Consider the following 15908-nt stretch of genomic DNA (forward strand, 5'->3'; position numbering starts at 1 on the left):
CCCATTTGTGTCCTGCTGTTTGTTACCCGTCTGCCACATCCCATTTAGGAACCATAGGTTCTTAAAGACTGAAGCTGACTTTTTTTAAAAAGCATTTTTATAGCCTGCAGAAATTATGGACAATACAACGTTGTATTGCATTTTGATTCACCTGCTCATACTGTTATTTCAGGTTATTCCAAGAACTTCTCTGGTGGTATTTTATAAAAAACAAGATGTAGTCTTAAGGAACATAAATATATAAGGAATATAATTTTTTTTTTTAGCTAAACATGCTGGTTGTCACAGTAACTCGAAATACTTTAAACAATTTCCTTTTATTTAAATATTCGATGTCTTTAAAGTGTTTGCAAGCTTTTCTATATCCCAAATACAGGGGGAGTGGTACGTGGAAAATGAAATTATTGAAAAACATTTCCTACGGCCAAATAAGCTTCATTTGAAGAAAAGCTGAGATTTGTAAAGTACAGCTCAGCTGAAGGAAAACTGATAGTTGAGTAACACTTTGTTTTGGGTTTTTTCTTAACTGGCAATTACTTGATTTTAGTAGGACACCCAAGACTGCATAAATATTTAACTGGAAAGGCCATGCATGTGTGTGCATGCATTTTGTGTCTAAAAATAGGTTTGTTTGAACAGGATTCAATTCTGACTTCGCCTGCTTCACTTTTAACATGGAGCAGAACTCCATGTGGAAAAACTGATGCCCTGTTATTGGCCAACTAGAATTCCCCATGCTTGGCACTGCCCTTTTTCAACTCGTCACTACCATGTACTTTCATTTAGTCAGCAGTAATATATGTAAATTAGTTCTGGGCATGAAGGAATAAAGAACAGATGGCTCAGAAAATGCTTTTGAAATTAGGGGTTTTTTTAAAAAAGTAGTTTTGAACTCTGCCTGATTTTTCCGACTTCTTTTACTAATTATTTGCATTTACCCTTTCTTAATTCTGAGTTTAACTTAACAAATGTGGAGTTAATATTTTTTAAACTTGGTATCTAATATGCCAGATTTCACTCCTTTTCCTAACAGAAGAATTGACAGAAAAACACAGCATTAAATAAGACTGCAAAATCACATTTTAATGCTACAAAAGTACAGAACTAAGTTTCCTGTGCTAATTGAGAGTGCTGACACATGGGTATACAGTAACTTTTCATTCTGAGCTCAGACCAGTAACAAGCTTTTGAGGAAAGCAAGTGTACATTACCTTGTCTTGTTTTCTGCTTGCTGAGAGTTGGTCACCAAGAGGCACAGGGACATGCCAAGGGAGGCCTGAGTCTGAATTTACATCTGTAGAGGTCTGTAGAGTGTATGAGGTGTGTGGTACGTGCCAAACTGCTGCCTCTACAAACTGTTATTCTTTCTTCCTGGAACTGCAAAAGTAAGAGCTCATACAAAGATTTTTATCCTTGATAAGTAAGTGTTGAGATCTGCTGACATTTCTGAGAGTGATGCCACTCTGGGAAGCGTTGAGGGCTTAGGTTTGTACAGCATGGACAGCTGCCCCTGAGGAACTCTACTGGGCACCATCCACTTGTTCCACTGGCACCATTAGAACAGTCATAGATGGTGATTGATTTGCTGCCCACAGAGATGAAGTTTAAGGTCAAGGACAATGGCTGAATTCTGAAGGGAAGCATCTCTAATGCCATATGTCTCCTGCTAACCAAGCATTGAAAAAAGGCAATAATGAAAGCAGTTAATCTGCAAAGAGATGATACAAAGCTGGTCTGCTCTTAGGTTTGCAAAAGGTATCTGGAACTTACTTCAGAGTTTCAACCCTAGTAGTAAGAAAAGAATGACTGAGAAGATGACTGATACTCTAACTGTCATACAGAGCACTTAAACAGTTCTCAGCTTTTAAAGTGACGCCCAAACTCATTAGGGAAGGGCTATTAAGTTTTAATGTAGTTTTTCTAAAACTGGCATCTGATATAGTTTTAGTGTGATAAATTTTGTTAGCAGACAGTATTTCATGTGTAGGTAGCTGGTACAAATAAATGCTCTCCTGTTGGTATTTCCCTTCAGTATGTTTTGTTCCAATTTCTAATTATTTGTCAACACAGATTTCCCCAGGTAGACCTTGGTTTTAAACAACAAAAAGGGCAGAACTTGTAATATGGGGTGTGGAGACGGGGAAAGGAGGAATAGAATAGCAGTAATATTCTGTATAGAGCAGTCACAGTGGTGTCAGAGACTGTTACTCAAATCTCTAGTCTTGTTCTGCCAGATGTCTCACTTACCTTCAGCAGCAGGAGTGCTGAGACAGGATCAGGATCTGTGCAGGGGTGTCTGTAGTCACGGAGGTGTCAAGGAGGAATTTTCCAGCAAGCTGTACAGATAAAATAACACCTGGCAGTTCAGCAGGAACTAGGTATAGTTGAAATGGCTCTGTCATTTGATAAACAATATTTTAGTTGTCCCGAGGTGGTTACGTGAAAACAAGGTATTTGTGCCAGTTGTCGCGTTACTGAAGAATGGAACAGGCCAGCTGAGCCTGCTGATAAGTGTGCAATGTTCAGTGAGTGGTGCTGCTTCCACCAGAACTGAACCACTTGGTTTGCTCTATGTGCCTGAGGCTTTTATGCCTCTGTGTGCCTTTCTGCTCCCACTGTGTTCAGGTGAAGGTTTCATATCTCAGCTTTTTATTAATATTTAAATTTGCCATCATTTCTCTAATCTTGTTTCAGATTATTAGCTCAGGATTTGAGTGGACTGCCTGAGATATGGGTTACACGAGCATGGGATGAGGTTTGTTTCTGCACAACTTGAAGAATGTTAAATTACAGATAGCTTATCATCTGGTAATGCCAGTGCAGCAGATCCTCAGTGAGTGGAAATTTGCCTGAGATGTTCACTGCTAACATTGTGGGTATCAGGTTTACACCCACAGCAGACAACCTTTGCCTCAGAAAGTTGACATTCACAGTGGATTTTGGCAGCCTTAGGAATTGGAATTCAGTGATAAACCCCTGCTATCAAATTGTGTGTGTGGGGAAAAGTGTTTTGAAGGTTGCAAATTATTACAATATGGGAAATTTTGCATGGTAAGATTGTTGCATAAATTATGAAAAGCGGATTTAAACAAATATTGGCAATGTCCACGCATACAGTTGTTACCTGAATGTATTTGATAACAGAATTGTTGTTTGATGAAATAATGTTTGTCTGTTTGGTTGCATCTCAGTATACTGAGTGTTTTAATAGATTGGTTATATGAGAGAGGTGCAGCAGACCTCAGGAGGGTGAGACATCTGCATATAAACAAACTTGTAGTAGCAATGGATTTGAAGTGGATTGGGGTTTCTGAACATAATTTTTTAGTAAAAGGTGTGGGTAAAATGTTAAAAGCATGTATACATACACTTACCACATACACTTACCAAATACACCCAAGAAAGGTTTTAAGTGCAGATACCATTTCTGACTCAAGTATTTTAAGCTGTAACAGCTGGATTCCTGGGGAGTGTTCCAGGAAGGTATCCCTGCACCTTTAATGTGACCATGTTCTTACATTCATTCATTTTGCTTACTGCTTTTGGTTATTACTTAATACTGGGGTAGATGGACTTCTGGTTCAAGCTGTCCCTGTGTTCCAAGTGTCCTCCCTTTATATCTGTATGTTTATTCCCCCTGCTATGTGGAGGGATAAGAAAGCTGAATTAGCTGTTGGTATTTTTGGATGTTGCTGTTTGGCAGTGGCTGTAGGAGTTATCTCTGTTGCTCCAAGCACTAGAAAGCAGAGGATGGTAACTCTGCCTGGTTCCAGCAGTTACAAAGCTAGCTTTGCAAACCCCATTGACAAAATCTTGGAGATTTCCTGCCTTTTGATACATTTTCATTAGAAGTCATTAGTTAAATATTACAGACATTAGGCTTTAGATCTCTTTAATGTTCCCAGTTCTTCACAGGTATGTGTAGACCTGTGTATGCTATGTAAATGGCAACAGAATTTATCTTGGGTAGTTACTTGTCCCAACATCATCTCTCACATCTATGGCAATTTCAGCTGGAGTTGCCTAAAATTATTTCTAAATAATGGGTAGCCTAGGCCTGCTGTTATTGAATTATATAATTAATTTGCCTTCATAATGGAAATCTAAATTTTTGACCTATTATGTAATGTAAAAATACCAAAGCTTGGAGAAAGGCTTCTAGTCTAAATTTCAATACTATGTTCTGTTTTGTAATTGTAGCGTGTCTGCAACAAGAAGTCTGCCTTCCCCCAACCCACAAAAATATAGGTCCTATTTTAACTCTTCAGTGTATGGTATTAATTCTTGATGGAAAGCTATTTGTGGTTATACTTAGGGTGATTTCTTTTAGTTAAGCCTTACATGTTGGGTTTTTTCTCATGTGTCCTTACTTAGTCTGCTTTAATAAAGTTATATTACTTTTATACAAAACAGTGATTTCTGATGCAGAGACTTCAGCCATATTCTAACTCCATGGCTGTGGCTGTAATTATATCAGCTAATGGCAACCACTGGCTGTAGGCCAAGTAAAACAATTAAGAACGATCTGAATGTTGGGTGAAACAATGAGACACGTGAAGAGTTTGGTAGTGCTTCAGTAAGTCTCTTAAATTCTCTTTACTCACCAAAAAGCTCAGTTAGTAGATCACTGATTTTGTTGGAGATGAGCACGTTTGTATTCACGTCATACTTCAAAGCTTAAGAGAATAAAAAATTGAGCTGCCATCCTCACTTTAACCTTCCCTTTGCCAATTTAACTGGTTCTTAACCAAACTTATGCAAGTAGGTTTTTACAAATGTTCTCACTCGTGGTACTGCTTGCTCTCTGTTAACTGCTGTGTGTTTCCAGCGTGCTGGACTGTGCACAGATAGCTCCTCTCGGGAGGGGATTTTACCCCACTGGGTGTGTTTGTCTGTAGAATGGTATGTCAGCCCGTGGATTAGCTGTTTGCAGCTTCCTTGTTACTAATCATGACATCTGCTTTGCAGAACCTCCTCAAGTCCTGTAGGTTTACAGGTCTGTAGAGCCCTTGAATGTTTTTATATTCACCCTTGAATTTTATATTCACCTTTGCTAGTAACCATGAATATTATTTGTTTGTATTTTTTTCACTGAATAATTAAGTTCTACAATTTGATTACTGTATTAAGTGTTTGATCACTGCAGACTATAGAATTTCCCCTTCCACTTCATGTTGTGAAGTTTAATCCTTTTTGAAAGGGATTTACAAGTTGCAAGTGGAAGAGCTATTGGTTTTGTAACTTTTTCCAAAAGCTTTCTGCTGCTTCATTAATAAGATTGTCACAGTAGCAAAACCAGCTCAGGAAGGAATGACCCTCAGAACACCTGACTGTGGCCAGCCAAGATCTGAAACAAATGCCTAAGGAAAAAGTTGGAAATATTGATCCATGTGTTACACTGGTGACTGGATTATCAAACCGGTCATCATTTCATCAGGATTTTTTTTTTGTCCTTTATACTCTTCAGATGATTCATTAGATCCTTGAAATTAAAAAAAAAAAAAAATCCTTTGAAATTCTGTTTTGTCTTCAACAGTGCCCTTAAAGATAGTCGTTTCCCCCCAATGACGAGGGATGAGCTGCCACGGCTTTTCTGCTCAGTGTCTCTACTCACTAACTTTGAAGATGTATGTGACTACCTGGATTGGGAGGTAAGAATGTCAGCTGTCTTTTAAGAAAATGATTTTGATACCATGAACATCTGTAGCCAAAGTCACACTGTTTAAATGATCTGCATATATTAGTGCAGCTGTCACTGTGTTGCACTCTATACACATGGTTATGTGCATAGATTCAAGAGTTCCTTTTTGATAGAACTGTCATCACCTTAAAAGTGTGAGCCATGAAAATGGAATAAAGTTGTGGGTTTACCCACTTAGACACTCAGAGTGGTCTTAGTGTCTAAGACTCCATCAAGCAAAGTCTTGTCTGAGCAAAGGTGTCCTGAGGCCTTGTTTGCAGCATAGCAAACACAGAAATGTGGTAGATCAGTCCATGGACTCTGGAAAGGGGATGTTCCAGCATGGAAGTGAATAATCCGATGTATGCTTCTGGAAACAAACACTGCAAAAAACTGGAATCCCGGAACAAGCTGCCTTATTTAGCTTGTAGGAGCAAGATATTTGTCTTTCCCAAAACTTTATTTGCTTTTGGAGTGAGTGGCCTGCACAGACCCCACAAAGCCTGTGTACAATGAGGCCAAATAAATCACTGCTCCTGGTTTTCTTTGCTCTTACGCATGGAGCTGAATCTGTTTTAATTGCCAGGTTCTAGGAAACCTGCATGCATTCCCTGGGAACAGCAGCATCAAAGAGACTGAGAAGCAGATGCTGACGTATGTATGGCTGAGTGTGCTGACGGAAGTGTTAGTCTGTAGTATTCTGCTTTTCCCCAAATTATTTGGCATTAGACACTTGAAAAAACAAGCCTCTAGACTCAAGATGAACTTCTCATCTCAGTCATCGTGTTGTGTTGCTCTTTGAGTCTGTATTTGAGTGGACATCAAAAAAAAAAATCTGTCATACGATAGCAGATGTGCTATAATGCCAGAGACACTACAAAAGCTACAGTGTTTCCCTTTAATAATAATTTAGCCCTATTAAATATTTAGAATTTTTTGAGAGAAAAAGAGGTTTTCTGTTGTATTTACACATAAAAACATATATTGAATAGAAACTGTATTTGTTGTTAAAACACTAAAAGGCTTTGCTGTCTCAGAAAGAAGGTATCCAGCAGTAACCTCAGCATTATGAATTTAACAGTAGCTGAAAATTAACAAAAATGTGTTTCCTATTCACCTCATAATGGTGAAGGCTTCTTACCTTCCAGTATGTAATTCTGAGTTGGGTGAATCCAGGTTTTCTTGGGGGTTTATCAGCATTTTCTCCATAATCAGAAATACTCATTTTTTTGTGTAATGTCAGACCAAGAATAAATCTTAGCTGAAACTGTGTGTGCATTCTCAATAAGGTATTTTTTCAGAGAAGTTGTCTGCCTTGTCACTGAGCTGTTCACGTACTTTAAACAGTATTTTCAAGTAATCAAACTGTAGTGACTTAATACTAAACCAAGCTAGAAATCAAAATGGTGGAATTTTTCTCCTTCACTAGGTTGAGTTTTGGTAGCAATCATTGTGATGTTTTTAATTTAATTTCATTTATTATAATTCATAAAAAATCAGACTATGAACACGCTCTCAACATGTGAAGTGCATAATGAAATAGTATTTAGGTCGGTGCATGTAGTAGCTTAGAAATACTATTAAATGCTGTTTTATCATCTCAGTAATACATTTATAAGATGACCCAAATACTCATCCTTAAAGAAAAGCTGAAACCAAAGCCTGGGTTCAAAAATCCACTCTCCCTTGGAAAGACTGGTTTTAACTTTGTTCCTTGGGAGGCTGCTGGTTCATAACGAATACTGTGTTAAACAAAGGAAACTTTTACTTTTTATGTCCTTTCTGTACTTTACTGCAGAATCTGTGAGACTTGTTAACAGCAGTGTAATCAAGCTTAATGCAGAACTCTAGCCTTGCTGAGTTCTGGATGATTTTACGGATTTTCACAATTCTTGTTGTAAAAGCTCTGACTTACGAGGGAAGAATGGAGGGGTCAAAAATATAATAGTCCTTGTGTTATGCATTTGCTTAGTTGCTGTCTCCTATTTCATTTAAGTTTTTTTAATTATAGGGTTTTAAAACTTTTAGCAAATTCCTTTGAGTTCTAAGAAATGATCACAAAGTAGGTTTTCATGCAAAAGGACCTGGGGGGCAGGGAGGTGATATATAAATATGAGGGGGAAAAAAATTGTAATTGCTAGTCCTTAAAAGAATGACTCATCGCTGTGTGCCTGTCAGTGAGATGGCTCATGTCACCCATGTTTCTTTTAAGAGAGCTGCAGTTATGTAATATTAATGGCAAAAGGACATTTCAGGATGTCTAGAGTATGATGTAAAGAGATTCTGCATCTTTCATCTCTTGTAATGCTGAGATCATCCTGAAAAACATCAACCTGGTTAGAAGACCCTGTATCCGTAGGTGTTCTACTGATGATCTTGTGGGAGCCAGTTCAGCAGTTTGCTGACAGAGGCCACAATATTTCAAAATTTCCAGTTCAGGCAACTCACAGTGCTCTAGGGACTTAGAGACAAGGTCATCTGAAGACACATCTCAGGAGTGTCTCCAGTATCCTGAAGGAGAGTCGTAGATCTTCTTTTCTCTGATTAAGAAATTACCTTCCCAAACTAAATAAATGAATACTTCAGTTGTAAATAATGATGCAAGATCCTTTTCCATCACAAACTTCAGTCAAGTAAACAGGAGATATGTATGAATTTGCTGCCATTAGCTCCCACAAGATTTTTCAAATTGCTACCACTTTCACCTTTTATAAAAGCAATCAGGAGAAAGTACACACCTTTAAAGGCACCTTCAGTGCCATGGTCATGAGGATGCTTCCTAAAGTATAATTTAGCATTCTTGTTTGCATGGGACCTTTTCTGAATTGCAATGCCCTTCAGTTGCTGAATAGATGTAGGGTTTTGAAAGGAACACTGGAAGTGTAGCAACTTCATTTCTGTTCAACAGAACCCCTGAGATATCACTGTGGTCCAGTTGCTGCTGGGGAGTTGCACAGCCTTTCCACCTCAGAGAAACAGACAACATGAGAAACTCATGTTTTATTTTGTGTTAGTACTGCTCCTTTATTAAAGATCAGACAGCAAAGAACTACTTATAAGAGAAATCATAAAGACCAGTTATTTTTAAACACATATGCTATTGATTGCAGTCGTTCTTTCCCTACAGAAACTCAGCTTTATCCATATTGCCATTCTCCTTGTGCTCATCTTTGTTCTGTCCTTCCACCAGGTCTTTTCTTTGCTGCAGAAATTTGAATTCCTGCCTCAGGATACTTCCAGTTTTGCTGTTGGTTGTTACTGCAGATATACATTGCAGTGGGAACTGCATATGTAGTTAGCAGCACCCCAAAAAGAGGGATGTAGAAGAGTCTGAATAGGTTACTGTGAAGTATCATGACATCAGGTCCTTTAGAAAGAGCTTCTGTTTGGTTTTTGAAGCTTGTTAGTCTGCAATTTGGGCAAATAAGCTGATGCTGGGAAGGGCCTGTGAGGGGATTCAGATCCCAGGAATGGTGTGTGTAAGGTGGGATCAGGTGCAGTTCCAGCCGTGGTGCCACAGGCTCTGCCTCCTTGGGAAGGTACAGCTGCAGGGTATGTTACAATGGGAAATGGTTTAATGCATCCACTGCTGCCTTTTTTCTAGAGATACAGAGGAGAAAAGCAAAGTAACTACTCCCTCTCTACTTCATGTTATAGCAAATGAATGCTTTTAAATTTTTTTCACTAATTTAATTAAGAATCTGGAGTGGGGAAGGTGTTGCTAGACAGTAAAACCTGCCTTGCTAATTCAGACCATCTTCTCATCTTTTATTAAAAGATCCTAAAACATTACAATTGTATGTAATTATGATAAAAAACTTTTTGGAAATCATTCCTGCAATTCCAACAGGGTAATAAATAACTACAATTGACCAGTGACTCTTCCTTAAAATACACTGAAAGAGGTCTTTGCCCTGAAATTACTGGTCTTCAGTAAAGTAAAATCTGCAGAACTGTACATGCTGGCTGTGTTAATACAAAAGGCCTTTAGCCTGTGTGCACTGGTTTAAATATTAACTTCAATAGTTGTAGCCAATAATGTTGACTGAAAGGTAGCTTTTCAGTGTTGACAAAGTAGGTACATTTAAAAGTTGTGGAAAACCTTTCCTGCCTGCAAGTGCAGCGACACCAACAGCTCTTGTAGCTTCTGTTCCTTAGAACAGAGAAGGAGTCTTGATCTCAATGTTTTATTTTCTTAGGACAATATTCAGTGGTCCCCTGTATGTAAATACACAAGGTCTGATGTTTAGGTGCTTATCCAAATTCCCCATGGACAGTCTAATGAGAATAATGTTATTTCTTCCTCTCAGGATGGTTGGAGAGTCAGTCCAAGGGGAACAGATTACTGAACTGTGTTTGGAACTTTGGGATGGAACAGTATTTAGCAGGAGAGTTTCTTGAACTTTGATTTCAAAGTGGGTTTTGGAACAATTTTTTCTTAGATATAGATACAGAGGGCAGTAATTTAGCAAGTGCCAGAGGACTTGGCAAAACAATAAATGTGATGTGTGCCTGTTTTCTCCCATCCAATGGTGTATGTAATTGAGGAATTCATTAGAATTTGATATGTAAAAATGAATATGAATGTGTTTAAATACGCAACAAAGCCTGAATTTCTGTTAAGGTCACTTCAGAAGTGAAGTTTAAAGCAATCCTTAGGTTTTGTTTTAGTCTATTAGCTTGAATTATAATTGTCAGTGGACCTAATTTTAGGTAGCCTCTGACCACTTACACAACAGGCCAGAAAGTTTAAAACTACAAGTACTGGATTTATAGGATACAGTATTTCATGTTCTAAAGCCCCATAGAAATATTTCTGTTGGAGGAGGTTGGTTTTTGCCTTTCTAAGTCTCTCCTTATCTCACTTTCCTCTCCCAGTAGCAACAGTTTAAATAGATTCCTACCCACGTGGGAGGCTGAAACACAATCGCGTGGGGGTTGTGCAGCTCTGGAGGATACCTGTAGGTAGTAATTTCCCTAATCAGTGGTACCAGATGAGACAGAACTCAAACTCCATCTGCAGAAGATTGGTTTGTTTTTCTGAACTGCACAGACAGATGTTGTTGTTGTACAAAATGTTGCCAGTAGTGTATCAGTATTTTTAGTTTGGGAAGCAGCCCCAAGGCTGTGTGTGAAGGTGTTTGCTGGTCCTGGGAGGAATGACGGTTACAGTCAATGCCTTCCAAACACAGACCCAGCCCTTACCTTCCCATCTCAGACAGGGATGTTTTGGGAAATCTCACAGAAGTTTTCATTACTGTGGGAACACTGATCTCTCGAAGTCAAAACAAATTCCAAACTGTGCCCATGCCAGTCTTAGTGTGGATCATTCTTATTTCGCTTGTGTGTGGCTTTCATTTATTTAACTCAAGCCTGGTTTTGATTTAACTGGAGCTGAACAATGAAGAGCCATTTGTACTGGACTGAGAGTCCTGCTCAGCAATGCAGTTGGAATCCATGCTCCACAGAATCTTAGGAAATTTTCCCAACTGTGGGTGCAGTTGTTTTGCCTTGTTCATTCTGCTGTACATCCATTTTTTCTACAGGCATGGGCCTAAAACTCCCTTAAGATGATGGTTGGTGAGGAACATCCCGAGCAGTGATAGAGTTTGAATGTTGCATCATACTTAATACATCACTAGTGCTCCTGCTTAGTTGCTGTTATGCAAGAGGCTTGTGTAGCATTTAGAATCTCATATTCTGCAGGATTTGAAGGTGTGCAAAACCTGGAAATATTTAATCTTAGTGCTTAGGCAACCGAACATAGACAACAATAACATCATCAGCTGCAAAAGTATACTGGTTTTGGAATAAACTCAGTAGGCTCATTTCAGTTTCTAACACTGTTTTATTTTACTTTCAGGCCCTTTGGGTTCATAATCTGAGTATACAGATTTGATCTCTCTGGCTATTAGATATCCATGTTACGAAAGTTGGGGTTTAGGAGTGTTTGGTAATGAAATTCCGTGTTAAAATTTGAGACTAACAAGTTCAGTTCACTGTGAAGTTTCATTTTTCCTATTTATAAACAATGGTCAATTCCTGGGGAAACTCTTTGAGACCATGACCAGCCACAAGAGACTCTTCCAACCATTTCTCCATGCTTATATCATATATAAAGAAGGAAAAGATTAAAAAACAAACTCTTAATATAAGCAAATAAGATAATTGAAGAAGTGGTAGAGCTTTGTAAATATGCCTTATTTGTTTCTTGACTGCCATGCAGTTAGAGTGAAATAAGTTGTCTCTGGAAAAACTGTTACAGCATTTTTTGTTTAATTTTGTGTTCACAAGGAAGTGCCACACCAAATAACATGATTCCTGTTAAACATCAACTATTCATTTTCTCATACAATGTTGGGAACTTTGGATTTAAATGGAAATAACATCTTGGTTGTGTGGGCATGAAAATAAAAATGTCCATCTACTAATGCTTTGTGTTTATGCACAGAATTCAAAAGCAACTGAAAACTTTCTGGCAATGGAATATCTTTTATGGCATTCCTGATCCCAGCACAGGTACTCTCCACAGAATTATTGTACCTTGGAAACAGAGGGGCTTAAAAATGCCCTGGAAAGGTGTGCCCAGCCTTTATTCTATTTTGGTTTTAAATTTTTTTGGCACTTCGACTTTTATCTCCATCCAGCTCCTTGGTATTGGTAATGTTGGTTTCCATGCTGGCATTTTGCCATGCTACAGTACTTAGTAACATGGAAATAAGAGTTTGAAGCTGAATACTTCGGAATATTTCCTTTTCCTTGTCATATGTTAGCAGAAATTTTGAAGGCTCCAGGCTTGAGTTCATAGTGTGACAAATCTGTGATCGTTCAGTTGTTGCTTTGAACTAAATTAATGCTCTTAACTGAAGCCTCATTAGATATGGCAGCTCTTTAGTTGTGTGCAGATTGTAGCTGGTGACCAGGTGATTTTATTGGCAGCAGCATTGCTCACAGTGTCAGAGGAGACAGTAAACTTGGAGACAGAAGGACTTTTGCACCTCAGCTGGTTTTCCTGCAGCCCAGGAATGAAGGAAGCTCCATGGTGTGGAGTGGAGGAACATCCCTGTGCCACTGCTGAGCTTACGTGGCTGTGAGGTGAACACCTCCCAAAAAGGTCATACCCGCTGCAGTGCTGCCTCCTGAAACTCTGCAAAATGGTATTAACCACTGAAAGGTTCATGTTTTGGGTCTTATCATGTTAGAAATCTGTAAATCTGTACCTTTTTTCTGGTGATGTACTAATAAAGCTGCTGATTTCTTGCAGGTGGGTGTACATGGCATTAGAATAGAATTCATCAACGAGAAAGGATCAAAGCGCACGGCCACCTACTTACCGGAGGTTGCAAAGGAGCAAGGTCATTGTTGCACTTTATTTCATATGATCTGGTGAAGAATTTAAACATACCTGTAAATCTAAAATGCAATATTTGACCTTGCACTGATGTCAGATGATGGAGCGATACTTAATTGTAAGAAGACTTATATAAAATGCCAATTACATGCCTGTGTCAGTCCTCTATGGGGATTCAGTAAACTGTAGCTGTTTTTTGAGCCAGTCATAAATGCAGCATAGCTGTGGAAAAATAAAATATGGAGGGGTGATACAGTGCTTTCAGCCAGGCTAACAGTTGTTAAAAGCTGCCAATTTTTGTATAGTTGTTAGTCTGTGATATTAGGGACATGCAGAAGCTGTGCTAAGTGATGGGATGCCGGGGCAATTATCCTAACAGCTGATTTATTCCTGAATTCCCAGAGATCAAGTTGCTTTTCAGTTGGGTACTTTTTGCTAGTACTTAACTCCTCTTACAAACATTGACTTCCCTGGGTTTTTGATGGATGGAAGAGAATTATTTTCAATTTGAAGGTCCAAAGTAATGGCAGTGAAATTCCCTTTTAATAGAGGCACAGCTTTAAGTTTGTGAATTTAAAAAGCTAGAGTAGATTTTGTTGAATAATCATCTTTTGGACCATCTTTTTGGCCAAGCAGCTCTGATGCAAAGGTCGATGGTGTGTTTCAGTCTGTCTCAATCTTTTACATTTTGCATTGCTGCTTTTTTTTTCCCTCTCTTTCCTTTTTATATTTTTATATTTATTTGTCCTCAAAGGGTTTGGCTGATACCTTTACTGAGGATCATCTTTAATTGATAATTCTCTTTCCAAATAGTTGCTTAAAAGTCTAGAGTCATTCCAGGCTTTTTTTTAAAATTTGGGAGTGGGGGGGAGGGTGTGCAGGAGGAGGGATGTGTTTAAATTTCTAAATAATTTTAGTAGACCATACATTACAATCTGACTCTTTAAGTCTCCAAAACTACCCATTTGTATTTTTTATGTACCCAAAACTACTGGGATTTTTTGAGTTTTCTCATGTAACAGTGTGACTAATGTATTGCATCTTTTGGAAACAGCATGTCTAACAGCTACTTAAAATATTAGGCTTTCTAAAATCAACAAGTAGGAGTTTTGAATAGCGTAAAGATTTTATTCAGAACAGTAATGATTCTTTATTTTTAATCCATCACTTCTTCTATTACCCAGACACCTATAATGTAGTTCTAAAACTACACATATTGCTGTAAATCTAAGTGATATTTATGAAGAAGTTCTGATCTCTGGAATTCTCTGCACATGTTCAACTAATCATTCTTTTCAATTTTACTTTATACCGAAATTTAATTTTCCATAGCCATTTATAGTGTTTAAAGTGACTGTGATACATGACCATACCTGAACGTTTGGGAGAAGTTAAATTTTATCTCTCACCTCCAGTCTATGACACCTGGGTAGAGTGGCTTCACTTTTAGAATATTTCAGCTATAAAATCATATATAAAAAATACATTTTGTTTGTAGAGTGAACTGTGTGTGTGAAGCAATCCTGTATGTTGTGTTTCCTTCAGCTGTTCTGAAGTAGGGAAGAACGTTCTGGTCTCTACCGAACGTCAGCAGGGCCTCTGTCCTTAACAGCACCCCACCCCGTTCTGTGTTTTTGCAACATCTGTTCTTATTGCTGGATTTCTCACTAATTTTTGCTACTGTAAAATTCAACAGGATGGGACCACATTCAAACCATAGATTCCTTGTTGAGGAAAGGAGGCTACAAAGCTCCGATTACTAATGAGTTCAGGAAAACAATAAAGCTAACCAGGTACGCACCGGGATACCGGGATACCGCACCTTAGTCCTCTTTTGTAATGCTGTGAGTGTTCATTCCTGGTAAGTGCCCCTTGCAGATGGTAACAGTAACCTTTCCTGGATATGTCATTAATGATCTCTTTGTTTTCACAAGAGCAGTATGGACTCTGGAGGATCTCTATGCCTGGCACAGGGATTAGTGGCACTAAGCAAGAAGTAAGAGGCAGCTGTTCAGTACCAGGGCACGTATAAATCAGGGTACCTGCAGATTTCCTTTAGCTCTGCATGTTCCCAGCAGTGCTTTCCCAGTGTGTTCCTTGGCTGTAGTGGGTGGTCAAGGCTGTGGTTAACAGGGATTACTTGCCCTTGTCAGGCTGTATTTGGGCAGATGGTGTGTGGTGGGGCTGCTGCTGTACGTCACAGAGGCCCTTTGGTACCCCTGGATTCTCAGAGAAAGTTTTGAGTCTCTTTTATTCCCCTGTGGAGTACAGGTTTCCCTGATCTTAAGGTGTGAGACATGCAAGCCATGTACTGCTTTGACAGCCAGTGTACCAGTGAAACTATGTCAGGGTATTCTCAGGAGCGAGGACAAGAATTTAATATTTTATTTCATGCTAGTTTAGTTTGATTTTGCTAATTTAATAAAATGTGGTCTTGAGGGCTTTGTGGAAGCCAAACTCTTTTAGAATTAGCAGCAGATACTCTGCCCGTAATATTGTAGCTACGTGGTGAAGGGTGGAGGATTGAATGTCTATAAGAATGGCTCTAAAGCTCTTTATTTGTATAAGCTTGCACTGTAAAACGACTGCTGAACTTTACTTACCTAGTTATCTGTGGAGAAATAGGAATTTTTAAAATTTTATGTTATAAGGAATTCTTGATCATTTGTACTCTTCAGGGAGATAAAGATTTTGTGTCTCAATGCCTGTTCAGAATTCTGGATTCTTGTAGGAATCTAATTATTGTGGAGTAGCTCTGAGTAAGGAAAACATGCTATGTTAAAATTAGGGAGGAAGGATTTGCAGAATCCAGCCACATTTCCAAATGCAGAACCCCAATTTCCTTTTAATTTATTTCAGCTGCACACCTTGTTATTT

The 15908-nt window shown here is 38.6% G+C and overlaps 1 protein-coding gene across 2 annotated transcripts in view; it reads left to right on the top strand.

The window, feature by feature from the left end:
• AMMECR1 (Alport syndrome, mental retardation, midface hypoplasia and elliptocytosis chromosomal region gene 1) overlaps positions 1-15908 on the top strand; it is a 69959-nt gene that overhangs the window by 48214 nt on the left and 5837 nt on the right. For both annotated transcript variants that reach the window (XM_017815796.1, XM_017815805.1), the window contains 3 exons: positions 5537-5651; positions 12945-13035; positions 14728-14824. In XM_017815796.1, the coding sequence (XP_017671285.1) occupies positions 5537-5651; positions 12945-13035; positions 14728-14824 (303 nt within the window). The remainder of the gene's footprint in view (positions 1-5536; positions 5652-12944; positions 13036-14727; positions 14825-15908) is intronic.

This window comes from Lepidothrix coronata, unplaced genomic scaffold (assembly GCF_001604755.1).
Source record: "Lepidothrix coronata isolate B3197 unplaced genomic scaffold, Lepidothrix_coronata-1.0 Scaffold2, whole genome shotgun sequence".
NCBI lineage: Eukaryota > Metazoa > Chordata > Aves > Passeriformes > Pipridae > Lepidothrix > Lepidothrix coronata.